The sequence below is a fragment of the Gadus macrocephalus genome, chromosome 19 (assembly GCF_031168955.1).
Source record: "Gadus macrocephalus chromosome 19, ASM3116895v1".
Lineage (NCBI taxonomy): Eukaryota > Metazoa > Chordata > Actinopteri > Gadiformes > Gadidae > Gadus > Gadus macrocephalus.
The window spans coordinates 7,773,806-7,800,936 of NC_082400.1; the positions used below are offsets into that span (position 1 = coordinate 7,773,806).

The following is a 27,131-nucleotide window of genomic DNA, read 5'->3' on the forward strand; positions in this document are numbered from 1 at the left end:
GTACTTCTGGTCCAAAGGGGTGTCTGACTGAGGATAGTGAACCTGTCTTGCAGAATTTGTTGTTACCCTTACCCCAGTGGTTCCCAATCCGGGGGTCGGGTCCCCTGATATGCATATGGATATCTGCCACAAGCTATAGATAGTTGATGCCCCATTTCAGCAAATCATTTAAAAAGAAAAGGGTTCTCACAGATGACCTGTATATATGAACTGACTGCCTTATGATGCCTCAACTCACTTAGCGTGTAGGTGAGCGACGCTAGTTCAATGACATGATATTGACATGACTTGGAGATGGCGATTGGGTATAATTACTTTGTATATGAAGCAGATTCACAAAAAATGCTCAAACTTAAAAAGCAGACTGTAGGCGATTTTCACACTTGGGAAACAACCGTGGGGAAATTATGAACTAATGTCGTGGCAATTTCTCTATCAGAGTTTGCGTCTAAGACAGATGAGATATTTAGATGCAAAAAGCACACAATACACACGATACATCACAATATGCATCAACAAACAACATAACAGGCATACACTACAATAATCTGAGGCCTCAGATGGGAGTTCGCCCTGCGTCTTACTTCATACTCTAAAATACACGCTCAGAGAAGTCCGCTGAGTGACCAAAGTCAGGAGTTTTTATACACTTAGATCGGATCCTTGAGGGCAGTGGCCCCCCAATAAACCAAAAGCCTTTGTTAACCAGATGTTAATCGATTGATTTTAGTTCCTTAAGAGGTTGAGAAGGTGGTTGAGGCTGTTCCTTATCACCTTTTGCTTCTCTATGCTCCCCAGGGGGTCAAGGAAAACAGGCCCAAACCAAACTACAGACAACACAGAAACAGAATGTGAAACCAGATTACATCACATGAAACACTAAGATTTACATTTTAGACAACCCTGCAGAATAACAGGGTGGCAAGATCATACACGGAATAGTATACAAACCCTAAAGAAAAACGTAACATTTTATTATTAGTGATTTTCCATCACACTAACCTAACAGTTTGTTACAGGTAACTTATCTATACATGTTTTTGTTAATAGTGAAATGAATCCATTTGTATGGATTAAAACACAATTTGGGTCAAAAGCATTGTGGCTGGCATACTTTACTCATCACGCACTGATAACCTATTTTAATCTGCTAGCTTCAGCTACTGATGAAGCCAGTTACTGATTTTGAAAATGGGTAAAGGAACCATATGAAAGTCTCCAAAAAGTGGGTTTATGATTGACACTTAAATGAACGTTATTAATGGTTGTTCGCGGTGTGATTGGCTGGATTCCTCCCGCCCATCATCACCATATCTGTTGAGGACGAACCTGCGGTGTCCAAACAGAATTAGAAGAACCTACCGCCAGCATGCTGAAGGCTGTCCCTCGCTTGACAAGCGTACCACATGTTGGTAGCAGAATGTCGAAAACTTGTAATTTGGTCGCTTTCGCCAAATTCCACCGTGCTAGTGGTAAGTTTACGCCATGTTTGTGGTTTCAGACTTGCTAAAACAACAACTCAAAACTATTGGAAAAGTGCCAGAAGCTGGTCTGCAAACTACTGTAAATGTAAAATACAAATGCATATTTGAAGTGTTGCTTTTTTAATTGTATTTACTCATTGTAACTACTGTGTTTTATGACCTATATGACCCTTGCATTCAAGTCACTGTGCATGATGATCACGTTATACTGCACATCTGATAATATACTATGGCAAACACAGTGAATAACATGTAACAAAGGTGAGCTGTGCGAGGAAAGGGATGTTAAATTAATGCCTTAAAAGCAACAATTAGATAATCTCTTTCCGCAATCCCTTTCCACAGGGGCAGCCTGTCAAAAAGCAGCACACAAGTCACATGACCTTCCTCCAATGCCTCCATGTGACTTCCAACCTCTGAAGCATCAAGTGAGCACCTGATTAACTAGTGAAGTTTTGAACCAATGATTTGTGTGGACTTGTGAAGTGTGGAGAGTACAATTGCATGTCTGGATAGGCAAACAACAAAAAACAACAAAAAAGATTCACATGATCTCTCTCTCTCTCTCTCTCTCTCTCTCGCTCTCTCTCTCGCTCTCTCTCTCGCTCTCTCTCTCGCTCTCTCTCTCTCTCTCGCTCTCTCTCTCTCTCTCTCTCTCTCTCTCTCTCTCTCTCTCTCTCTCTCTCTCTCTCTCTCTCTCTCTCTCTCTCTCTCTCTCTCTCTGTCGTTCCCTCTCGTCCTCTCTGCAGGGCATGTCCAAGCTGCACATGATGGAGATCCGCAAGCTCAACTGCCAGCCCATGACCATGAAGGTGACCTACTACAAGAGCCCGGTGTTCATCCACCAGGGCCACATGCAGTGGCTGTGGGACACAGACGGCAAGCGCTATCTGGACTTCTTTGCAGGAGTGGCCACCGTCAGCGTAGGACACTGCCATCCGTAAGACCCCGTCGACACCGCACTGTTCTCCTCACTCGCCTCAACGTTACGCTGTTGACCCGTTTAGAATGAGTAGACTTTTTAAACCGTTACGGTACCCAGGATCTCATCGTGACTAGTTTGGTTCTCTTCCATGATTCAATTTCTTGTGTACATTAGTGTGTGTGTATATATATATATATATATATATATATATATATATATAGTGTCAAGGAAAGTGAAGAGACAGGAAATGAAGATGACGAAAAGATGGAATGACTAGCAGCACAAGCAGGGTGAGCTTCAGAGGTAGAGCGGGTTGACTTGTAAACAGAAGGTTGCTAGTTCGATCCCCCGAGAGTCGAGGTGTCCCTGAGCAGGACACATAACCCTAACTACTCCTGCCAAGCTGGCTGTCGCCTTGCATGGCGTCGGTGTGAGAACATCTCTATAATGGTTCTAAGTCGCTATTTTTTTGTCCAAAAAAAAGCTAAATACCCATCATATAAATGAGCCGCGAAGCAATTCTTCCATGTATTTCTTTTGTACCAGGAAGGCGACGGCTGTCGCGGTGGCCCAGATGAAGAGGTTATGGCACACGACCTGCATCTACGTCACCCCCCCTCTGCAGGAGTACTGTGAGAAACTGGCCTCTCTCCTCCCAGACCCCCTCAAGGTCAGAGGCGCCTGCTGCCCCTTTTGTCGTTTTTGTAATCAGAAAATATATTGTGATAATAATTTGACTGTAAATAGTATTTATTGTCATTATTAGACATTGAAAATGCATTATTGACACCCTCAATCTCTCCGCCAACCATAACTATCAACAAACAAGAAATGGAACATAAAATGCAAACAACCAAACTATAAATATGTGATAAATAGTGGATCGTTTTAAATTAGACCAGCTTAAACAAACTAACAAACTTACAAACCAACTATCGGTTAGTATGAGCGGTGAAGGGATGGTCTTCTTCCTCCTTTAGGTGGTCTACCTGACCAACAGCGGCTCTGAGGCTAACGACCTAGCTATGCTAATGGCCAGACTTCACACGGGCAACCATGACATGATCTCCCTCAGGTGGTTTCATTTCACTACTTTCATGGATATACTTTTCATAATGTGAGAATATATTTGATCGTAAAGGCAACTCAAGGCATCTTTATTTTTATAGAACTTTTCATACATGAGGCAGACTCAAAGTGCTTCACATAGAAACATCACCATACAATTAAATTAAATAATACCAAAAAATAGATAAGTAAAAGAAAAACTTTTTAAAGTTATTTATTTAAGATTAAGCAGAAATATACACTATGTCGACATAGAACATAGCGGCACTGGTTGAACCACCGGTTACCGCAACAAGTGTTTCTGATTGGCTGAAGTAGTTCAAGTATGGTAAGAAGTGACATCACCCGGGCAACACTTGTATTTCCTCCTGCCAGCTGGTTACATTTTGAGAATAAATAGCAATCAAAAAATAAATTAACCTAAGACACACCTGTCTCTTCCAGAGGGTCATACCACGGTGGTAGCCAACAAACCATGGCGCTGACCTCCAACTCAGCATTCAAGTACCCCGTCGCCAACGGAGGCGGCACCGCAGTACGTATGCGCTCGAACAGCTATGAGCGAACTCCATAATCATAACACAGTGTCACTATTTCATCCTGAGGGGAAATAGAATAAGTGGTTAGGATGGTTTTGACTCCCAGCTAAAAGGTTACGTCAGCATCCATGAAGAAGATACCCAGCCCGTGCATTAACTCTTAGAGGGGGAAACATCTGCCAAACACAAAATAATGATATACATAATAGAGTATGCGGTTCCAGCTGACACAGCCTTTGTCCACTGAATAGACCATGTGTCCTGATGTGTTCAGAGGGCCCTGGGGAGGGAGTCACTGCCGGGACTCCCCGGTACAGACCATCCGGACCTGCGATTGCCCTCAAGGTAGCGCACAGCCGACAAAGAACCCAGTCTATTTCATGTTGTAAGGTATTGACCAGACTGAATGTACATCAACAACATCTGACCTCCAACCTTCATCCCTGTGCCCCAGCTGAGAGTGAACCCACATCTAGGGGTAGAGCCGGGTGATCTTTGACCCTCCGTCTGTATTTAACACAGGACTGTAGTGTAGTACGGTCCGGTTAGCTCGTTCAACCATTGTGCAGCCAGGACAAGAAACACTCAGTGACTGGTTGAGTGTGAGCAGGGGCCTCTCATAGTGAGGGAGTAGCAAGCCATCAGAACCAATCAGAGAAGAGATGCCATTAGGCAGTTACAGAGCGTAGTGGAAGGGCTGTGGTGTACCAAGTCCTACACCAAAAAAATATATACATTTTGTTTTAAAATGAATCACATCTCTCGTCTCTCTGTGTCATCTAGGTCAATGCATGGCCAACGATAAGTATATCGGGCAACTTGACGAGACATTTGCCACCAGCCTTCCGTCTCGTGTGGCTGGGTTCTTTGCGGAGCCTATTCAGGTACCAGCCATACGTGTTTGTGAACATGTCTCAATGTTGCAGTACGAATGCAGAATTCATACCGTTGAACTTTTAAATAATATTCTCTGAAATGTGTAGTATTTACATATTTGTGTTGGTTTGGACTCGGCTGTGCAGGGCATGGGTGCGGCGGTGCAATACCCCAAAGACTACCTGAAGCAGGCCTACCAAAGGGTGCGGGAGAGAGGAGGCGTCTGCATCGCTGATGAGGTGAAATAAACACCCCCCCCCCCTGTTTGCTAACCTATAAATCCCTACATGGTTTAGGCCCAAAATATTTAACTGATATGCTTCCACTACATAAGCCTTCTCGAACACTAAGATCTTCTGAGACCAATCTGTTAATTATCCCCAGAGTAAACACGAAACATGGGAAAGCAGGATTTAGTTACTATGCAACAAATAGCTGGAATAAACTCCTGAGTTTGTGTGTGGGTGGAATTCTGAGACCGAGCTCTGTGGGAGACGTTTCCAAGTTCTAATAATAATAATAATAATAATAATACATTTAATTTAGAGGCGCCTTTCAAGACACCCAAGGTCACCTTACAGAGCATATAGTCATCATTCAAAACTATGTAAAACAGACTAGGAATAAAAGGAAAACAGAGGTTAAACATGAAGAAGAATAATAATTAATAACACTCAAAGACGCCTAAAGTGAAGGGGGGACCTCACTAACCACCACCAATATGTAGCACCCACTTGGGTGATGCACGGCAGCCAATCGGTGCCAGAACGCTCACTACACACCAGCTTGAGGTGGAGAGTTAGGGATGAGGTGGAGAGTGAGGGAAAAGAACATTTAAACACTATCGACCATATTTAAACACTGTCGATCACATTTAAACAATATCGACCACATGTAAACACTATCGACCACATTTAAACACTATCGACCACATTTAAACACTATGGACCACATGTCAACCCTATCGACCACATGTAAACACTATCGCCCACATTTAAACACTATCGCCCACATTTAAACACTATCACCCACCAATGTGCAGCCTCTCGGGCTGTGCTATACAGATTAGTATAGAGATGCCATTTATGTATGCTAGAACTTAACTAAGGCATCTTACAATACCATGAGTGTAAACATAATTGCCGTGGGTAGCCCCATTAAATATCGGAACCTGTAACCATAGCATTACCTGCGCGAGTGTGTGTCAGTGTGCTTGCGTGTACACACACGCAAGCTGGTTACTGTCTGGGTTACAGTCCTAGAATCTGGATTGGAGTTCCAGAGAAAGGACCAAGTTCCTTTAGGTCGGGTTGTATTCCCGACTTGGGTTCCAGAGAGACTGTTGATCTGATCTTAAATACATTGCACTTTCAATTTTACTTACTAAAAAGCCTTTTTAACTTTCAATTTAATTTTCTCTTAAATACATTGCACTTTCTATTTTACTCATTTCTTTGCATATGTTTTCTTTTACTTATCTATTATTTTATTTTATTGTATGACAATGTTTATATGTGAAGCACTTTGAGTCTGCCTTGTGTATGAAAAGTGCTATATAAATAAAGTTGCCTTGCCTTGCCTTGACGTCATTTTGTGGGGGATTTCATATCACTCCATTTTCAGATCGCAGAATATTTGAGCATAATTTTAATTGCATCTATTTCATGTTTTATCGCGAGTCAATGGTGATTGGTGTCTCTATGGTTGTTTATTTGCCCCAGCAATTAGTCAACAGAAGTATAAGTAAAACTACTGCTCTTGACTTGTGATCATCCGGGCTGGTGAATGTGGAGACTGTACAATGCACTTCATGTGTGGAAGGAGTGTGCTGGTTGTATCTGAATCTTAAAAACATGACATCTTTTTATATCCACCAGGTCCAGACTGGATTTGGACGAACCGGGAGCCACTTCTGGGGTTTCCAAGGCCACGAGGTGATGCCTGATATAGTGACCATGGCAAAGGGCATCGCTGGTGGCTTCCCTATGGGGGCGCTTGTAACGACACCGGGTGAGACCGCACCACAACAACTACCAAGCCTCAGAAAGATGGAGATGAAACAAGCCCTTTGTTGGTAATTATTGGCTAGTTAATAAACGTAATCCTTAATGGATTACATAAATGGTTCTTGTGAAAGAGCCAAGGAGGCATGTGCTGCAATGAAGTCAATGTCCTCCTTCTGATTGTTGGTGCACATGGAGTTCGTTGGCTTGAACTCCATGTGCTCTTTTGAGTTTCAAAATAAGAGCAGGTTTAGTTCCCAGTTACAAAAGTCTGTGTTTTGGATGTTTTCCTGTATTCTTGCTGAGTCTCAAATAAAGACATGGCCCTGGATGTCAGGTAAGGGTAAATATATAATGATATTATAATAATAATATTATATTTTAGTATATGCTACACGTGAACCTCCTAAGATGGCGCAATTTGATTGGTTCGCTATCTCGGGATATTGGGCAATATCCCATGATTGACATCTCAAACTCGGGATGTGGTTTTCATCACGTGAAGGTCGTCTCGTCACGCTAATAAAAAACAATAAACCACTAATGAAAACAAATAAATCCCGGCAAAAAGTGTTATCTTGTTTATTTTTGGAGTGTTCACGTGTAGTCAATACTAAAACAATTATTCACCTCAGACTCCATGAATAGTGTATGAATACTATTTCCTTAGCCTTTGGCGAATAATTGTTAAATAACTATTACAAAATACAATCCCGTGTCCATGGTGATTCGGGTCCCTATGGTTTGTAGCAGCAATTAGTACACACAAGTAAATAAGTAAAACTGCTACTCTTGACTTTTGATCTTCTGGGCAGGTGAATGTGTAACGATGGCGACTCTGCGGTGCACTTCAGTTGTGGCAGGAGTGCGCTGGTTGTATCTGAATCTTAAACAGGGTTGATGCAGTAGAGTGTTGACCCCCACCTTGACTACCATGAGCACTATTGAGCTAATTGTACGGTGTGAGAGATCCTGAGTCTCGAGTACTGATTAACTTTGCTCATTTTCTTCTAAGAAATCGCTGCTGCCTTCAGCAAGGGAGCTCATTTCAACACGTACGGAGGAAACCCCATGGCCTGCTCCATCGCCTCATCCGTCTTGGACGTGGGTATTCATTGTGCTGTTTCATTTAGTACATTAACTACAAAAGTTGGACATTGAAATCTAGGTAACAGTGAACCCCCCCCCCCCTCCATTCCTCTCGACAGGTTATAAAAGAGGACGGCACGCAGCAGAACAGCCTCGTCGTGGGCACCTATCTCCTGACAGAGCTGGCCAAGCTCCGCGACAAGCACGAGATCATCGGCGACGTCCGCGGCAAGGGCCTGCAGATCGGGGTGGAGATGGTGGAGGACAAGGTGAGGGCCGGGGGCCCAGAGCTGGACTTGGTACCTGGGAAGGGTTGACGACGTAAGACGCACGTTTCTCTCTCTCTCTCTCTCTCGCTCGCACACGTGCTCGTTCAACGTGCAGAGGAGGAGATAATGGGTCTTTGACAAATCCCTTCAAAGAGCCTCTCAGCCCGGTGTCCTCAGGGTGCACGGTTCTGGAGAGAGTCGCGGCGAGGTTAACCATTAGCCTGGAGTGGCAGTCATGTTGTTTGCTGCCATTAGTGATTGAGGGAACCGAAATGGTTTGCTACTCTTCTTCCTAACCGCAAACGAGTTATGCTGTAACGCTGGCAACAGTGTGTGTGTGTGTGTGTGTGTGTGTTGCGGGGGGAGGGGGGGTGGGTATATTGAGTGTTCTTCTGAATGGTTAATGGGAACACTTGATGACCCATAGGTAAGCAGAACCCCTCTGTCTCTCGCGGCCATGAACGACATCTTTGAGGACACCAAGGACATGGGGGTGCTCATAGGGAAGGGAGGCGTGTACGGACAGGTGAGAGACGCCTTTACAGTTTAATACCACTCTGTTACTGTTTAGTCATAAAGCGGACTTTACTTTATTACTATTTAGTCATTCATCAGACCCTTATTGTTACTATCTACTCATAAATCTGCTTACTTTATCACTATTTAGCCATTTAGGAGACCCTTACTCTGTTACTACATAGTCATTTAGCCGACCCTTACTCTACAACAACAAAGTCATTCAGCAGACCCTTGCTCTATTAATATTATATTTGTAATATTATATGTAATTTAGCACTGTTTTAAGCCTCTTTGATTAAAAATGAATCTTAGATGCATGTTAATAAGCAGCTGAGGGGTAGGGGCATCTTAAAGTAGGCCTACTGGTAGGCTGTATGCATTGGGGGACAGTTCATTTTAACCTTTTTAATGCTTCTCCTCATCATTGTTGTTTGGGTTATGACTAAAGAGCTTCAGGGTCCAGCCTCCGATGTGCGTCACAAAGGACGACGCGGATTACTTCCTGGCGGTCTTCGACAGATCCATCCAGAACTACATGGACAGACGATAGCGACACCCACCTGTGGCCCGCCGTCTCCAAACATACGCCTGCAAGAATCAACCCCAACTCATCACCGACCAATCGTTTTATAGCCCCACCGTCGGGGGTCAAAGGTCAAATACATGTTGTCAGTGTCTGAATGTTTTTTTTGTTTTTTAGTCCAGCCTCTGTCGTGGCTGCTTGGATGAAGGCTGTTGTCAACCTGCCACCTGGTCATGTGGGAAGCATTGGATTTTAACACCAGAGAGAAGCCACCTGTCAATCAGCTTAACACCTACAAATAACGCAATTGAGAGATAGAAAGAGAGAGATGGAGAATGAGACATTTAGAGGAAGAAAGATGGATAGCTCTATAGACTACGCGAGATAGAGATGAGAGAAAGACAGATGAAGTGTGTGGAAAAGTGATCACCTATCTTGATAGCAATTATTACGCTGTATGAAGAAAGAATCATGTAAAGTAGTCGGTTTTTAAAAATGACAATTGGAAGCTGGCTGTAGGAACACATTTTATGATTCACAAATTGTACTTCTATACTTTCATTGTATATCTTTGGATTTTAATATAGGCGTCTGGCACGGATATGTTTAGATTTGATATAACAAATTATTCTTTGGACCAACCACCCATTTTTAATCATGTACAGCCCAGATTTTATTAGAATGAGGTTTGATTTGGGCAAATTTCAGTCCAATATGTATATAACTCGCATGTCACATGCTGTGAATGATTAAATAATTTAAAAAAAAAGGCTGCTATATTGTTGACGGGAAAAGGAAAATACCAAGCGGAATCTATGGACCGAATCGTTTGTTCCTTCTGGAAGGTTCACCTGCATTAAAGACTCTTACTTTCTGACGTAGAATAAAGTTCATTATTTCTAATGAAGAACACGTAGATATAGGCCTTCAGAAAAAACAATCTCTTAAATATAGGCTATATTTGCACAACACTCACCGCCACACGGAAAACTAAAAGCATCTCAGAGCACTTGTTGAGATGTCTGTGTGTCCATTTTCCCTTCCTTCTCGTGGACCTATTAAAGAAGGTAAGGGTAATTTCCATCTTCCGGATCCATGCAAAAGTCAAACCACTCATGGGGTCCTGTTATCTGGGTTTCTTTCGTTTCCTTCTTGCGCTTGGGGTGGAGCCAGAGAGCTCCGTTACTAAAAGATCCCAGGGCAACGGAATTCGGTGGATAGAATCAAGGGGCCCCACGTCGCTCCCTGACCTAATTGGAATGCAGCCTTTGTGCCTACCCCTTTGTGCCTACCCGCTTATAGCTTAATGTATTTTTATAATTAGGGGAAAGCTTTGCTTTATTGTGATTTGAAAATGGGTAAAGGAACTATATCAATGTCTCCAAAACAGTGGGTTTATGATTGACACGTAAGTAATGGTTGTCGCGGTGTGATTGGCTGGATTCCTCCCGCCCACCATCGCTCTATCTGTTGAGGACGAACCTGCAGTGTCTGGATAGAAGCAGAAGGACCTACCGCCAGCATGCTGAAGGCTGTCCCTCGCTTGACAAGGGTACCACATGTTGGTAGCAGAATGTCTAAAACTTGTAATTTGGCCGCTTTGGCCAAATTCCACTGTGCCAGTGGTAAGTTTACGCCATGTTTGTGGTTTCAGACTTGCTAAAACAACAACTCAAAACTATTGGAAAAGTGCCAGAAGCTGGTCTGCAAACTACTGTAAATGTAAAATACAAATGCATGATTTAAGTGTTTTACACTTGCTTTTTAATTGTATTTACTCATTGTAACTACTGTGTTTTATGACCTCCATACAGTATATGACCCTTGCATATAAGTCACTGTGCATAATGATCACGTTATACTGCAACTCTGATAATATACTATGGCAAACACAGTGAATAAAATGTAACAAAGGTGAGCTGTGCGAGGAAAGGGATGTTAAATTAATGCATTAAAAGCAACAAGTAGATAATCTCTTTCCGCAATACCTTTCCACAGGGGCAGCCTGTCAGAAAGCAGCACACAAGTCACATGACCTTCCTCCAATGCCTCCATGTGACTTCAAACCTCTGAAACATCAAGTGAGCACCTGTTTAACTAGTGCACCAATGATTTGTGAGGACTTGTGAAGTGTGGAGAGTACAATTGCATGTCTGGATAGGCAAACAACAAAAAACAACAAAAAAGATTCACATGATCTATCTCTCTCTCTCTCTCTCTCTCTCTCTCTCTCTCTCTCTCTCTCTCTCTCTCTCTCTCTCTCTCTCTCTCTCTCTCTCTCTCTCTCTCTCTCTCTCTCTCTCTCTCTCTCTGTCGTTCCCTCTCGTCCTCTCTGCAGGGCATGTCCAAGCTGCGCATGATGGAGATCCGCAAGCTCAACTGCCACCCCATGACCATGAAGGTGACCTCCTACAAGAGCCCGGTGTTCATCCACCAGGGCCACATGCAGTGGCTGTGGGACACGGACGGCAAGCGCTACCTGGACTTCTTTGCGGGAGTGGCCACCGTCAGCGTAGGACACTGCCATCCGTAAGACCCCGTCGACACCGCACTGTTCTCCTCACTCGCCTCAGCGTTACGCTGTTGACTCGTTTAGTACGAGCAGACTTTTTTAAACGTTAAGGGATCTGTGGCTAGTTTGGATCTCTTCCATGATTATATTTATCGTGTACATTAGTGTGTGTGTATATATATATATATATATATATACACATATATATACATATATACATATATATATATATATATATATATATATATATATATATATATATATATATATATATATATATATATATGTATATTGCGTCAAGGACAGTGAAGAGACAGGAAAGCAGGGTGAAGAAAAGATGGCATGAATAGCAGCACAAGCAGTATGAGCTTTGGAGGTAGAGCGGGTTGACTTGTATTCAGGAGGTTGCTAGTTCAACCCCGGCACCTCCTAGCTGACCCTAACTGCTCCCGACGAGCTGGCTGTCGCCTGGCATGGTCGACTCCGCCGTCGGTGTGTGAACGTGTGTATGTTGGTTATAAGTCGCTTTGGATAAAAGCCTCAAAAATAGCGAAATACCCTTAATGTAAATGCTAAGCAATTCTTCCATGTATTTCTTTTGTATCAGGAAGGTGACGGCTGTCGCGGTGGCCCAGATGAAGAGGTTATGGCACACGACCTGCATCTACGTCACCCCCCCTCTGCAGGAGTACTGTGAGAAACTGGCCTCTCTCCTCCCAGACCCCCTCAAGGTCAGAGGCGCCTGCTGCCCTTTTAAAGTTTTCGGAATCAAAGTACATTTCTTTCAATTACTAGGTCTCAGTTTATGGAAGAAAATATTTAAAAATAATAATTTGAACATATTTCATTTACACATTGAAAATGCATCATTGTCACCCTCATTCTCTTCGCCAACCATGACAATCTACAATATGCGATAAATACTAAATAATAGTTGGTCTTCTTCCTCCTCCTTTAGGTGGTCTACCTGACCAACAGTGGCTCCGAGGCTAACGACCTAGCTATGCTAATGGCCAGACTTCACACAGGCAACCATGACATCATCACCCTCAGGTGGTCTCATTTATCTATTTTCATGGATATACTTTTCATAATATGAGATCATATAGGCAAGGCACGGCAACTTTATTTATATCGCACTTTTCATACACGAGGCAGACTCCAGGTGCTTCACATCGTCATAGATGCTAGATAATTAAAAAAAAAAGGAAAAGTAAAAAAATAAATGCATGTTAAATGTATTTATGATTTAGCAGAAAATATCGACAATGTTGACATAGAAATTAACAATTATTTTCAATAAGTTAAACACAGTAGACCATTTCAGATACACACGGGTGTCTTTCATTACATTCATGATGGGTCTGCTACTTAGTGTACCAGGGCACGTGTAGCAGACCAGATTAGTGGAGATAAGTTTACAACCAGCGCCCTGGTATACAAAGATAGCAGACCCATTATTAGGAGCGAAACCTGTGTTTGTCCTGCGTCTATATGGGCAGCTCCACTGGCTAAACCACTGGTTACTGCAATAAGGCTTCTTGATTGGCTGAAGTAGTTCAAGGGGCGGTCACTTCATACCACAAGTATGGTGACATCACCCGGGCAACGCTTGTATTTCCTCCTGCCAGCTGGTTACATTTTGAGAATAAATAGCAATCAAAAAAGGAATGAACCAATGACACACCTGTCTCTTCCAGAGGGTCATACCACGGTGGTAGCCCCCAAACCATGGCGCTGACCTCCAACTCGGCATACAAGTACCCCGTCGCCAACGGAGGCTGCACCACAGTACGTATGCGCTCGCACAGCTATGAGCGAACCCCATAATCATCAACACAGTGTCACTATTTCATCCTGAGGGGAAATAGAATAAGAGGATAGGATGGTTTTGACTCCCAGCTAAAAGCTTTTGGGTTCAAACCCCCCTGGGATATTTGTATCCCAGGCCTGCATATTGCTGCACGGGTGTGATGTGCATGCGGTTCCAGCTGACACAGCCTTTGTCCACTGAATAGACCATGTGTCCTGATGTGTTCAGAGGGCCCTGGGGCGGGAGTCACTGCCGGGACTCCCCGGTACAGACCATCCGGACCTGCGATTGCCCTCAAGGTAGCGCACAGCCGACAAAAAACCCAGTCTATTTCCTGTTGTAAGGTATTGACCAGACTGAATGTACATCAACATCCAACCTCTCGTTTCCTCCAACCTACATCCCCGTGCCTCCGCAGAGAGTGAACCCACATCTAGGGCTAGACATCTTTGACCCTCCGTCTATATTTAACACAGAACTGTAGTGTAGTACGGTGAGGTCTGCGGTCCACCTGTACTGGTTTGAGTGTTACACTGGTTTGTGGGTTGGTTGAACAGGATCACGTGGCACTGTGTGGAAATCCTTTCCCCTTATCTTGGGTATAATTGTAAGGGACTGTGGGCTGAACAGAAGCCCTAAAGGCAGAGCTTTTGGTCGAGGCGTTGGGTCATGGCGGTCTGGTTGGAAGTCAAAGTCTCCCGGTGTAGATGATTGACTTTCAATGGAATGTCATGTTTGGAATGGTTCCTCAGTCACCGACGGACGCTTCTTGGCAGTGTGGTGTACACTGCCAACGACAAGTGCATCCAAAAAGAGTTTAATGCATTCATTTGAAAACAATGGAAGGAACCAGCATTGTTAAAAAACAACAAGAGGATATCCCAGATTGACCAATCTGTTCTTTTACATTGCATTTATTTAGCTGACACTTTTATCCAAAGTAACTTGCAGTAATGGCATTCACCCATAAAGACAACCCAGAAATTGAAAGAACTAATCAAATAAGCAAACTGCTTCAAATGCCTCATGGTAGACAGAAAAGTTTGGTGTTTGGTTGAGCGGGAGCAGGGGCCTCTCGTAGTGAGGTAGTGGCCAGCCATCAGAACCAATCAGAGAAGAGATATCAGTAGGCAGTCACAGAGAGTAGTGGACAGCGGTGGAATGCATGGCTGAACCAACTCCCGCTCAACATGTCTTTCTTCTTTCTTCTTTGAATTAACCACATTTTGTTTTAAAATGAATCACATCCCTCCATTATCTCTTTTTGTGGTCTAGGTCAATGCATGGCCAACGATAAGTATATCGGGCAACTTGACGAGACGTTTGCCACCAGCCTTCCGTCTCGTGTGGCTGCGTTCTTTGCGGAGCCTATTCAGGTACCAGCCATACGTGTTTGTGAACAGGTCTCAATGTTGCAGTACAAATGCAGAATTCATACCGTTAAACCTCCTTTTACATAATGTTCTCTGCATAATCTTTACATATTTGTGTTGGTTTGGACTCGGCTGAGCAGGGCGTAGGTGGAGCGGTGCAATACCCCAAAGACTACCTGAAGCAGGCCTACCAAAGGGTGCGGGAGAGAGGAGGCGTCTGCATCGCTGATGAGGTGAAATAAACACCCCCTTACTTTGACTCGATGCGTGATTTCATCTCACCACTTTTTCAGAATGCTGAATATTTGAGCGTCATTTCGATTGCATTTATTTCATGTTTTATCCTGTGTGTGATGACGGGATAAAAGCTATGGTGTTTCCTTCTGCCGCAGTAATTAGTCAACAGAAGTAAATAAGTAAAACTACTGCTCTTGACTTGTGATCATCCGGCCTGGTGAATGTGGAGACTGTACAATGCACTTCATGTGTGGAAGGAGTGTGCTGGTTGTATCTGAATCTTAAAAACGGTCAATGTAATATGGACCCTATTCAGATCGCTGAATATTTTGGCACAATTTTATAGCGTCCATTCTATTTTTTATCTTACTCATTTTGTCGTTTACTTTGTGATGCCATTACCAATCATAGGCCCGCCGAATAGATGTTAGGGTTAGTTGGTACAACACAATAGATGTGTTTGATTGTAGAAGGTGGTGTAGGCCAGATTTGAGGGATGGGCAGAGAGTGGGCAAAAAAGCGCAGAAAAGAGCAAGATGTTTTAACCGAGCGTGCGATCATCCACCTTTGATTGCCATGCAAGATGGACTCCCAGAACCAGGGAAGCGATACCCTTATTGGTCAGAAATGAGCCGGGAGCAGTATATAATTCGGATTGTCTCATACAGAAGCCTGCACATTCAACTCACAAGCCATTTCATGGCTATGCCATTTCTAACCGATAACACTCAAATAACAGCCCTTGACACTACAACCTACAGCACCTTTAAGCACACAAATTAAACAATCATAAAGCAACTAAAGCGCACTTGACATCTTTTTATATCCACCAGGTCCAGACTGGATTTGGACGAACCGGGAGCCACTTCTGGGGTTTCCAAGGCCACGAGGTGATGCCTGATATAGTGACCATGGCAAAGGGCATCGCTGGTGGCTTCCCTATGGGGGCGCTTGTAACGACACCGGGTGAGACCGCACCACAACAACTACCAAGCCTCAGAAAGATGGAGATGAAACAAGCCCTTTGTTGGTAATTATTGGCTAGTTAATAAACGTAATCCTTAATGGATTACATAAATGGTTCTTGTGGAAGAGCCAAGGAGGCATGTGCTGCAATGAACTCAATGTCCTCCTTCTGATTGTTGGTGCACATGGAGTTCGTTGGCTTGAACTCCATGTGCTTGAGTTTTAAAATAAGAGCAGGTTTAGTTCCTAGTCTAAATTCTGCGTTTGGCTGTTTCCCTGTATTCCTACTGAGTCTCAAATAAAAACATGGACCTGGATATCAGGTAAGGGTAAATATATAATTAGATAATAATAATATTATATTATGAAATACAATCCCGTGTCCATGGTGATTCGGGTCCCTATGGTTTGTGGGAGCAATTAGTACACACAAGTAAATAAGTAAAACTGCTACTCTTGACTTTTGATCTTCTGGGCAGGTGAATGTGTAACGATGGCGACTCTGCGGTGCACTTCAGTTGTGGCAGGAGTGCGCTGGTTGTATCTGAATCTTAAACAGGGTTGATGCAGTAGAGTGTTGACCCCCACCTTGACTACCATGAGCACTATTGAGCTAATTGTACGGTGTGAGAGATCCTGAGTCTCGAGTACTGATTAACTTTGCTCATTTTCTTCTAAGAAATCGCTGCTGCCTTCAGCAAGGGAGCTCATTTCAACACGTACGGAGGAAACCCCATGGCCTGCTCCATCGCCTCATCCGTCTTGGACGTGGGTATTCATTGTGCTGTTTCATTTAGTACATTAACTACAAAAGTTAACAGTGACAGTGAACCACCCCCCCCCCCCTCCATTCCTCTCGACAGGTTATGAAAGAGGACGGCACGCAGCAGAACAGCCTCGTCGTGGGCACCTATCTCCTGACAGAGCTGGCCAAGCTCCGCGACAAGCACGAGATCATCGGCGACGTCCGCGGCAAGGGCCTGCAGATCGGGGTGGAGATGGTGGAGGACAAGGTGAGGGCCGGGGCCGGTGTTAAACCGAATTCTGCGACCCACCGAAAAGTGTGACCCCAGCGGGCGCTGTTGCATATTTTCTGCAATATGCACGAGTTTGAAGCGTAGACAGGCATGACAAAAACATAAATAAAACATAAGATCTCCCCCCAACCCCTTACCTTTTTTATTAAAGGTGCTTGATAAATACATTTGATTTGATTTGATTAGCATTTCACAGACCCATACAATGATAGGGCGTTTAGTAGGGTCCTTCACCGTTGCTTCTTTACCCATAAAAAGCTACAGTCTTAAATTACGCTGATTTACCTTTGAGTATTTACTATTATAGGCTACTGTGTAAAATGCTGTTTGGAATTAATGTTAGTATCAAGAAAAGAAAGACCCACCGGTGGGGGGAGATCTTATGTTATATTTATGTTTTTGATATAATGCACACGTGCATGTTGCAGAAAATGTGCAACAGTGCCCCCTGGGGTCACACTTTTCGGTGGGTCGCAGAGTTCGGTGTAACCGGACTTCGTACCTGGGAAGGTTTGACGCAAGACGCACGTTTCTCTCTCGCTCTCGCTCTCTCACGTGCTCAATCAACGTGCGGAGGAGGATAAAAAGGCTTTTTAAAAATCCCTCCAAATGGACTCTCGCCCGGTTGCATGGGTCAGGAGAGTGTCAAATTAATTTATATGCAGTTGACACCGTAATATAGTCCTCCAGATATGATATTTCACAATCTAACTTCAACCTGGTTCAAATATTGTTATCTTCAAATAAGCTTCTTTTGAACAAGAAAAAAGTCATATAATATGTTGTTTTGCACTCAACCTAATTCTTCGTTGTTAAAGGTCCCATGGCATGCTACTTTATGAATGCTTTTATATAGCTGTTTGTGGGCCCCTATACAGTAGGTCTACTTAAAGACGTTCAAGAATTACAGCCACTACGAGCCAGTACCACAATGAGCTTTCCACAAACGTGGCGGGTCAAGGTAGAGGGTGGGGGTTTGGCCCTGATCAGCTTGCAGCCATGGTACCATGCTCTGTGTTTACAGTGGATGTATCGCAATGGCGAGGCGCACACAGCTTTTGGCCGTGTTCTGTAAATATTCACAGCACTCCGGGTGCTCCGGCGGGAGTCCTGGAGCTCTATATCTAAATAATATCATATTATGCATCGATATCTATATCATATAATAGATATTATCACGGCCAAATGCTGTGTGCGCCCCCGGACGATTCTGAATCTCAAACGACTGCGTCAGGTTCTCCGACGTCTCTGGTTCTTCCACTTCCACTATTAACATTAAGATTAGCTTTGGGGAGCATTGTTGGAAAGTGCATGAATGTTTGAGTGTGTGTGTCCCTGTGCTTATATTTTTGGTATTATGTTTAGTAAAAAGAAAACCAGTGTTGGTGGTTTTCTTTTTGTTTTATTGAGTGTTCTTCTGACGGTTCATGGGAACACTTGATGACCCATTAGGTGAGCAGAACTCCTCTGTCTCCCGCGGCCATGAACGACATCTTTGAGGAGACCAAGGACATGGGGGTGCTCATAGGGAAGGGAGGCGTGTACGGACAGGTGAGAGACATCTTGAACCACCACTATGTTAATGTTTAGTCCTTTAGCAGACCCTACCCTACTTATTATTATGTAGTCATTTAGCAGGACTTTATAATCAAGTCTTAAATCTGCTTACTGTATTACTTTTTTGCCATTCAGCTAAATAGCCATTCAGCTGAATAGGAGACGGCTACGCTATTGCTATATAGTAATTTAGCCCTTACTCTAAAACAACCGAGTCATTCAGCAGACCCTTGATCTATTAATATCATGTCATTTAGCACTCGTTGATTAAATTAATATTTTAGATGTGTTAATAAGCAGTTTAGGGGTAGAGGCATCTTAAAGTAGGCCTACTGGTAGGCTGTAGGCATTGGGGGACTGTACATTTTAACCTTTTTAATGCTTCTCCTCATCATTGTTGTTTGGGTTATGACTAAAGAACTTCAGGGTCCAGCCTCCGATGTGCGTCACTAAGGACGACGCGGATTACTTCCTGGCGGTCTTCGACAGATCCATCCAGAACTACATGGACAGACGATAGCGACACCCACCTGTGGCCCGCCGTCTCCAAACATACGCCTGCAAGAATCAACCCCAACTCAACACCGACCAATCGGCTCATTTAGCCCACACTGTTGGCGGTCCAAGGTCAAATACATGTTTACAGGGTCTTTATTTTTTAGTCCAGCCTGTCGTGGCTGCTTGGATGAAGGCTGTTGTCAACCTGCCACCTGGTCATGTGGGAAGCATTGGACTTTAAAGGCACCCAGTGCAACTTTCGAGGCTTAAAAATAAACATTCAATTTCTAGTCTTTTTTACAGGTAGTAAGTTTCAATAACTCCATACCATTACATACCGACATTCAAGCAGCAAAGATGAGACGTCGTTGTGTGGTGAGAACTGATAGAAAATCGATAACAACAATGCCGCCATTTTCTTTATTTTTTTGTAACCTACAATAAATAAAGCAGGCTTCCAGTCAATGGAAAAATGGCTTCTCCCCACCGGCGATTGTTGTTGTTTACGATTTTCTATCAGTTCTCACCACACAACGACGTCTCATCTTTGCTCCTTGAATGTCGATATGTAATGGTATGGAGTTATTGAAACTTACTACCTGTAAAAAAGACTAGAAATTGAATGTTTATTTTTCATTGAATGTTTACATAAAGTTGCACTGGGTGCCTTTAACACCAGAGAGCAGCCACCTGTCAATCACCCTAGCACCTACTACTACAGACACACTTTATGATTGACAAATTATACTTCTTTACTTTCATTGTACAACTTTGGATTTTAATATAGGTGTCTGGCACGTATATGTTTTGATTTGATATAACAAATTATTCTATGGACTGACCACCCATTTTTAATCATGTACAGCCCAGATTGTACTAGAATTAGGTTTGATTTGGGCACATTTCAGTCCAATATGTATATGGCATTTCACATGCTGTGAATGATGAAAAATAAAAAAGCCTGCTATTGTCGACCGGAAAAGGAAAATATGAAGCGGAATCTATTGGAACGAATTGTTTTTCTCTTCCAATTTCTGAATACCACCAGTATCAACGCAATACTTATTCTTACTAATTCTTACTTTCCGGCGTAGGATGAAATGCATTATTTCTAATAAAGGACATGTCGATGTACAGAAAAACCAATCTCTTAAATATACAATGCACAACACACACCGCCACACGGAAAACTAAAAGCATCTCAAAGCACTTGTTGAGATGTCTTTGTGTGTCCATTTTCCCTTCCCCTCTGAGGTAAGGGGAATTTCCATCTTCGGATCCATGCAAAAGTCAAACCCCTTCTGGGGTCCTGCACTCGATCTGTTATCTGGCTTTCTTTTTTTCCTTCTTGCTCTTGGGGGCGGAGCCAGATGAGGAGAGGGGCGTGGCATGGCCGGTGGTCTTGAGGTGGTCAAACAGCTTGTTCCTGGTGGAGAACTCGTAGTGGCAGGTGACGCAGTGCATGATGCCGTCCTTCTGTGGAGGACATTGCAGAAGGGGTATGATGAGGGAAATGCATTTCTCCTCATCCAGTGTGTGAGATGAAAACACACCCATATATCAATGAGCAGTATATTTGAAATATGTGTTTAGAAGATAATGACCATAATGAATGATATGGGGTTTTGAAGATGCCATATCCAGTCAACTGATGTTTAAAATGTTTTATGCTTTAGAAATTCCATTTGGAAAAAAATAATAGATATATATAATATATATATCGCAAAGATTCAGCACTTCTTACAGAGCCAAGATTTTCGAACTTTCTGAAATCCCCACAGGTAACCGCAATGTCACATAGAGAGGGGGGCGAGGTGATTTTATTTGGTTCTTAAATCCCGTCTCCATGGAGACCGCATTGTCCTAACTGAATGGACATCTGGTGACAGAACCGGAACCGCATTGAGGATAAAACAAGTTAGTCTGTGAAGGATTTCTTTGGTCTCTGAAATAGAATCCACTTCTCTGGAAGTATGCTGCCCACTTAACTGCTTAGAGATTTAGATAGACCATTTGAGTCAATCAAAATATAAATATAAACAAATAAGAAGTGATCTACTTTAAATTACCATCCCATTTATTTTAATAAATTGTAAAATTTTAGTGAATAATGCAGAGAGATAGACATCAGGCCATGAGTTAACAATACACTTAAATTATAATCTAAATCATACACAATACAATGCCTACCTCATGGTTACTCTGATTAACCAACCCAGCCAGATGGATCTCCGACAGTTGACAATACACTGTAATTATAATAAAGTAATAAATCATTGCAGACTACAATGCCTACCTCATGGTTATTCTCTGTGGAGCTCATCGGGACAATCTTCTTCTCCTTTCCTCCTGCCTTCTTTCCCTTGGTCACAGCTGGAGAGCTGCTGGGTCATCGTGTGGACAACCAGAGAGAGGGGGGGGGGGGGTGTTCATTTAAATGGCAGGCAGGATTAGTGGACGTTATTATCGCTCAGGCAGGGAATTCCATTCCGGGCCCAGGACATTGTGTTTGTACATTATTTGATTAATAATTGAGTTGCTCACCTTTTGACCTCTGTGGGGGGAGGGGTAGCCTGGCCGTGGGACTCCGGTGTGGACGCGTTCGTTGGTTCGGACTCATCTTTACACTGGGACTGGGCCGATTCGGGCGATTGGGCTGACTCTTCTGCCTTCGTCTCCCCCTCTTCCTTCTTCTCCTCCTTCTCTTCCTTCGTCTCCTCCACCACCTCTCCCACTTCTGCAGTTTTCTGCTGAGGCAGAATGGTGTCGTCATACACAGCGTTCTAAAAGTTGTTCAGCCCCCCCCCCCCCGAAAATGGAGTGACAATGGAAAATAACGACTAGTGTTTAATTAGTTTTTAAAAGCCATGCGGCTGTGTTTCTATGCAAAGACTACCAATGTAGCAATATCCGCCTCCACATTTAGCAGCTTAAGAATATCGGTATCTGTAAAATATCGAGGGAGGTCACTACACACATCCAGCCAATGAGCCCCGGCCTGTGTACTCACTTGCTCCGCCTTCTTCTGTTTCTTCTTCTTCTTCTGCTTTTTGGACAGCCTGAGTTGGGGAAGACACACCCTGAATACCAAACTCCCAAGAATGTTGTAATGTTAAAAACACAGTATGGATGGACGAGAGACATACTTCGTCCTTGGCCCCTGCTCTTCAACCTCTTCCTCCTCTTCCTCCTCCTCCTCTCCCTTGCTTTTCCGTTCAGAGTTCAGGCCAAGCATGTCATCTTCCTCCTCGAGCTGTTGCCGTAGTAACGCCGCCAACTCCTTGTGCTTTTTGGATTTCTCGTGGTTCAGCATTCTGTTGATGACGCATGGCGCACGGCAGAAATACACAGCTCTCAGATCAAGGTTTTAATAAGTCTAATAAAAGGCAAGATCTTCTCAAGGTCTAGTGAAGTGAATGATGACGTGAGCTACTCACGCTTTGTCCGACTTGAAGGATTTATCACACGCAGGACAGTAAAGGTCATCATAGTATTCAACCGCCAACTCATCATCATCATCAGGTCCGCCTGCAGTCATAAAATCCCGCCACAAGAGAGAAAGAAAGACACACTCACAATAATGCTGTAATCCATTTGGATGGTGCACCGGTACGTGCAAGTTGTAAGTTGCAAATCTCCCAGCTTTCTTGCGGCATTTCACTGAGTCAGACCCACTTTTGGTCGTAATATCTCGTCGCTTTGAAAGTAGAGCGAGTTCAGTTATGCCGAACGTACTACTCGTCAACAAAAATGGCTGCGCCCGTAAATAGATTAATTTACTTTGTATTTGTATCACGTTGGTGATTAATGTAGATTTTAAATGCTTTTACACATTTGATTACATTGCTTCTTTATGCCGGTCAACAATTTATGAATTGCACGGTCTTGCTGTGCGTGCAATACAATGTAAAGTTGTGTTGATTGTTTTCGAGCTGGTTTGCTAAAGAGTCTTATGTAGCTAACAATAACAATGACTTGCCAATGAGAAACGGGAAATATACCCCGACCAAAAGGGGACGTGCCTCTGCAAATTCCGCAATTTACAACTTGCACGTACCATCCAAATGGATTACAACATAAGACAAGATATGGATTAATCCCGACAGGAAATAATAGTTTTCATCGTGAACCCTAACTTCCATGGCCCTTTACATTCATGATGAAAATCTACTCCCTAACTGACTCAATTCCTGATTCAGAAACTAATAGAATTATACTGAAATGTTTGTTTTCTGCAGTTACGCATTAATAAATGTGCACCAAATAAGAACCAAGGAGGCCCAAACAAAATGCCGTGCGGCCCGACCTTCTCCTCCGTTGGTTTTCGCCTGCCCGTCGACGCTCTCCTCCTCCTCCTCGCTCTCCGAGGCGTCCCCGAACTCCTTCCCGTACTGCGCCTCCATCTGCTGCAGCTCCTTCTCCAGCTCCGACATGGCCGCCCAGCTCTGCTCCTTGTACTCCCCCGCGAGCCTGGGGGAACACGGCGCGAGGCCACAAGGTCACGCACACACAGGAACACCCGACACACGACCTGGGAGCAAACCGACCAGGCGGAGAAGGCCTCGTCGTGTTCCTCCCACCAAGAAGAGAACCGTTTACGGTACGTTGCATGTTTCAAGTATGCTCTGCTAGACAACTGCTTCGACCAATCAGCCAATCTCATCCAGCCATCGGTCCATTCCTTACTTTTCTTCAGGCTTTCGTTCATCCGTCGACCCTCCATACAGGGTTGACAAACAATCCATACGTCCAGTCCATCCGTTCCAATTCATCTTCCATCCATCAAATTATATTGATCCATCTCTCCAGTCCATCCATTCAGTTAATCTCGTCTCCATCCATCCAATTACATTGATCCATCCATTGCATCCATTCACCCAGTCCATTTATTCATCTTGTCTGGCCCTTCAGTCCCTCCAGCCACCCATCCACCCCTCCACCCAACCCCACCATGCAACACCCACTTGGCATGGTTCAGCTTCTGCTGCCGCCGCAGCTCCTCCGCCTTCTTGGCCTTCTCAGCGTTCTGCTCCTCCACCAGCACCTTGTGGGCCTGCACGCGGCGGTCCCGCTTGCGCACGTACGCCACCAGCTGGCGCACCAGCTCGTTGCGCTCCTTGCGGTTCTTCTCGCGCACCTTCTTGTTCTCCTTCTCCATGGCGCGCTTCTCCCAGCGGTTGGACGCCTGCCGCGTGTCGTAGTCCTCCTTCCAGGCAAAGTTCTTGCGCGTGCAGAAGCTCTGCCAGTAGCCGTAGAACAGGTGCACCACCTGGTGGACAGATGGGGGAACGATTTTGGGAAATATGTTAACACTCAGGTCTTGGTTGTGTTATATACACACATGATTCTGGTTTTGACATTGCGTATTGATCGTTGGAGTAGGCTTGTTTATTGTTCAAGGATTACAGTATCAAATTGTTGGCTAACGAAATGCTAGATGTGGAGTAAGAAGAGGTTGAACTGTGAATTAGGTCTTTCCTTGCAAACTCCTAATGATGATGTTAGTTTTGATATGCTTGCGTTCACGCTATGAGATCCGAGTGCAGAAATGTTACGAAACGATTGAATATGAGAACATCGAATATCTCAGCTGTAATGAATTTGGTCTTTGCCCGCCTAAACTTCATAATTCTTGGTTGTTTTTAGCCTATCTTTATTATTTCACAAATGTCTGCTATTTCAAGGCTCCGACTTTAGTGACATCTCGGAGCATTGGGACGCCCTGATGGCGGGCTCTCCGCCGACGACTCACCGTATCGTAGTCACTCAGGGAGTCTCCGAAGAAGGGGAAGCTTTCCTCGTCATCCTCGTCTTCCTCCTTGCTGTGCTCCATCTCCTCATTGACAATGGACTCAAACACACCGCGGTACACAGTGTAGAAACCCTGGGGGAAAGTGAAGAAGATTAAGAAATGGGAGAGGGACAACGAACAACAGCGAGGTGATCTGCATCATTTGACGGTATATTGAACTTGATTTCTGAAATATTTTCAATAGTTACTTATTGCACATAATCTTGTTGTATGCAATAACTTTGCACAATAATTTTAGTAATGCTACTACTAACGAAAAAATTATTTCGAAATAAGTATTTTTCTTCAGTCTCTCTCAAAGGGCTTAACAATATAGATCTTTAAATATAGATACATTCAATATCCCAAAACAGCCCCATATCTGGAAGACAATAGACTTATGCTGCACCCTGTTGGTAATAAACTGGAAGATCAGTCAACTAGACCCAAGCCCACAATTAAAAATATGTATGCAATGATTCCAATATATTGAATATAGAAAAAACGTGTGCACAACTTCAAATGAAAGGAAAGCTCATGCATAAACCTAAATAAATGTTGGGGGTAGGGACAAGTACACACAGTCACACTCCAATCGACTTTTACTTCAATTAATAATGTTTTAATGTTCTGTAATAGCAACACTTTCATACAGATAAAAACCTCAATGACACAAATGAAACACTCCAAACAGCACAGTCAGCCTGACCCTTATGTGTCATACACCCCTGCTTGTGAGCAGCTATGCTGATAATCAGAGCATTAACAGCCGACCCACCTTCTCATCGTCCCCGAATCCGGAGTAGCAGGTGACTGTGAAGAACCGCAGCAGGTCCACGCTGTCGTCCTTGTACTCCCCGCTCACCCCTCCCTTCAGCAGGGCCTCCCTGTGGTTATCATACCTGCCATAGAAATAGGTTTGTTTAGAGCTTTGTTTAGATTGTTTAGAGCTCTTCATTCTGTACTTTGGTAGTTTGGCAGAAAGTAGGTCAACTCTCCTATGTGCCCTCTACCTCGCTCACTTCCAATGTGATCACTAGATTCCCAAGAGTATAGTAGATGGGTCACATGTGCAGCTATAATAAGGATACAAATCGATAATGTGGAGTTTGTGTTAATCGTGTACCAGGCTCTTTCTTGCGGGTCACTCAGAACCTCGTAGGCTGCCTGGATGAGTTTGAAGTGCTCTGATGCCTCTTCAGCATTGTCCAAGTTCTTGTCTGTTCAATGAGAAAAAGGTATCATGGTCAGAGTTCATAACACATTCAAAACTGTAAATGTATATGATCACAAATGGACGGATCATAAAATGTAGCAATCAGAGTGCGCACAATGATCTGTGTTAAAGAAAAGCTCAATCATACTCGGGAGAACGTCTGAGCTGATCCTGATGGAACAATTGTCTTGATAAAGTCCCTGTCGTCCGTAGAACTTCACCAGGGTATAAACTCACCAGGATGCCATTGCAATGCCAATCTGCGATAGGCTTTCTTGAGATCATCGTCTCCTGCATCCCGTTTCACCCCCAAGATTTCATAATGGCACTTCATAGTGAATAGGATCCAAATCCGTTATAAATACAGAAGAATGGTTGATCACGTTGTCAAGACCGAAGACAGCGTATGGTGGCTAGCTAGCTCTTCTACATTGACGTAGCATGCTAAATGAAGTATCGTTCAGCTTACACTGTTATATAACACTAACTTGAGTTACTTTAAACCTGCCATTGAAATGTCTTGATCTTACGTGTCAAAGGCCTAACAATAGAAAATCTCTAGACACCCTTCTGAAACTAGACATATAAATTCATGTATGTTTTGAATTGATCTCGAAGCGGCATCCACACACACAAACTGGTGATGACGTAACGAGGCCGGCGGACGACAAGGTGCGAAGTATTCTCGCGATAGTTCATAATTTCCACGTGGTGCTCCCATGGACCCAAGTACCCCTGACTGCAGCCCGCAGACGGAGCCCACATGCAGGGTGAGAGAGTGAGCCCCCCCTCAGAGAAAAAAATTCAGCTGAGCATTCAATAGATGTAACGTTAAA

At 43.7% G+C, this 27,131-nt stretch overlaps 3 protein-coding genes across 5 annotated transcripts; 2 read left to right on the forward strand and 1 right to left on the reverse strand.

The window, feature by feature from the left end:
• Positions 1 to 1,317: 1,317 nt before the first annotated feature.
• LOC132447428 (alanine--glyoxylate aminotransferase 2, mitochondrial-like) lies at positions 1,318 to 10,575 on the forward strand. The gene is made up of 14 exons (XM_060038206.1): positions 1,318 to 1,472; positions 1,830 to 1,912; positions 2,234 to 2,424; positions 2,956 to 3,079; positions 3,390 to 3,484; positions 3,922 to 4,012; positions 4,268 to 4,361; positions 4,800 to 4,900; positions 5,039 to 5,131; positions 6,770 to 6,902; positions 7,911 to 7,999; positions 8,104 to 8,253; positions 8,681 to 8,779; positions 9,221 to 10,575. Exons 1-14 carry the CDS (start codon positions 1,370 to 1,372, stop codon positions 9,320 to 9,322), a joined length of 1,548 nt encoding a protein of 515 aa, XP_059894189.1. The 5' UTR covers positions 1,318 to 1,369; the 3' UTR covers positions 9,323 to 10,575.
• A 187-nt stretch (positions 10,576 to 10,762) lies between these two features.
• Positions 10,763 to 19,523, forward strand: LOC132447426 (alanine--glyoxylate aminotransferase 2, mitochondrial-like). The gene is made up of 14 exons (XM_060038205.1): positions 10,763 to 10,920; positions 11,294 to 11,376; positions 11,634 to 11,824; positions 12,415 to 12,538; positions 12,766 to 12,860; positions 13,508 to 13,598; positions 13,826 to 13,919; positions 14,896 to 14,996; positions 15,134 to 15,226; positions 16,064 to 16,196; positions 16,876 to 16,964; positions 17,060 to 17,209; positions 18,686 to 18,784; positions 19,209 to 19,523. The coding sequence occupies exons 1-14, from the start codon at positions 10,818 to 10,820 to the stop codon at positions 19,308 to 19,310; spliced, it is 1,548 nt and encodes a 515-aa protein (XP_059894188.1). The 5' UTR covers positions 10,763 to 10,817; the 3' UTR covers positions 19,311 to 19,523.
• A 449-nt stretch (positions 19,524 to 19,972) lies between these two features.
• Positions 19,973 to 26,982, reverse strand: dnajc21 (DnaJ heat shock protein family (Hsp40) member C21). Of its 3 annotated transcripts, none has more exons than XM_060038200.1 (12): positions 26,533 to 26,982; positions 26,206 to 26,299; positions 25,858 to 25,981; positions 25,041 to 25,172; positions 24,253 to 24,557; positions 23,595 to 23,758; positions 22,726 to 22,816; positions 22,435 to 22,602; positions 22,299 to 22,347; positions 21,833 to 22,038; positions 21,585 to 21,672; positions 19,973 to 20,764 (listed from the first exon to the last, which is right to left on the reverse strand). In XM_060038200.1, the coding sequence occupies exons 1-12, from the start codon at positions 26,627 to 26,629 to the stop codon at positions 20,612 to 20,614; spliced, it is 1,671 nt and encodes a 556-aa protein (XP_059894183.1). In that variant the 5' UTR covers positions 26,630 to 26,982; the 3' UTR covers positions 19,973 to 20,611. The 3 variants fall into 3 exon arrangements, with proteins under 3 accessions (XP_059894183.1, XP_059894185.1, XP_059894184.1); XM_060038202.1 differs by having other exon boundaries at positions 21,833 to 22,035; positions 26,533 to 26,959; XM_060038201.1 differs by having other exon boundaries at positions 21,585 to 21,669; positions 26,533 to 26,959.
• Between the last annotated feature and the right edge of the window lie 149 nt (positions 26,983 to 27,131).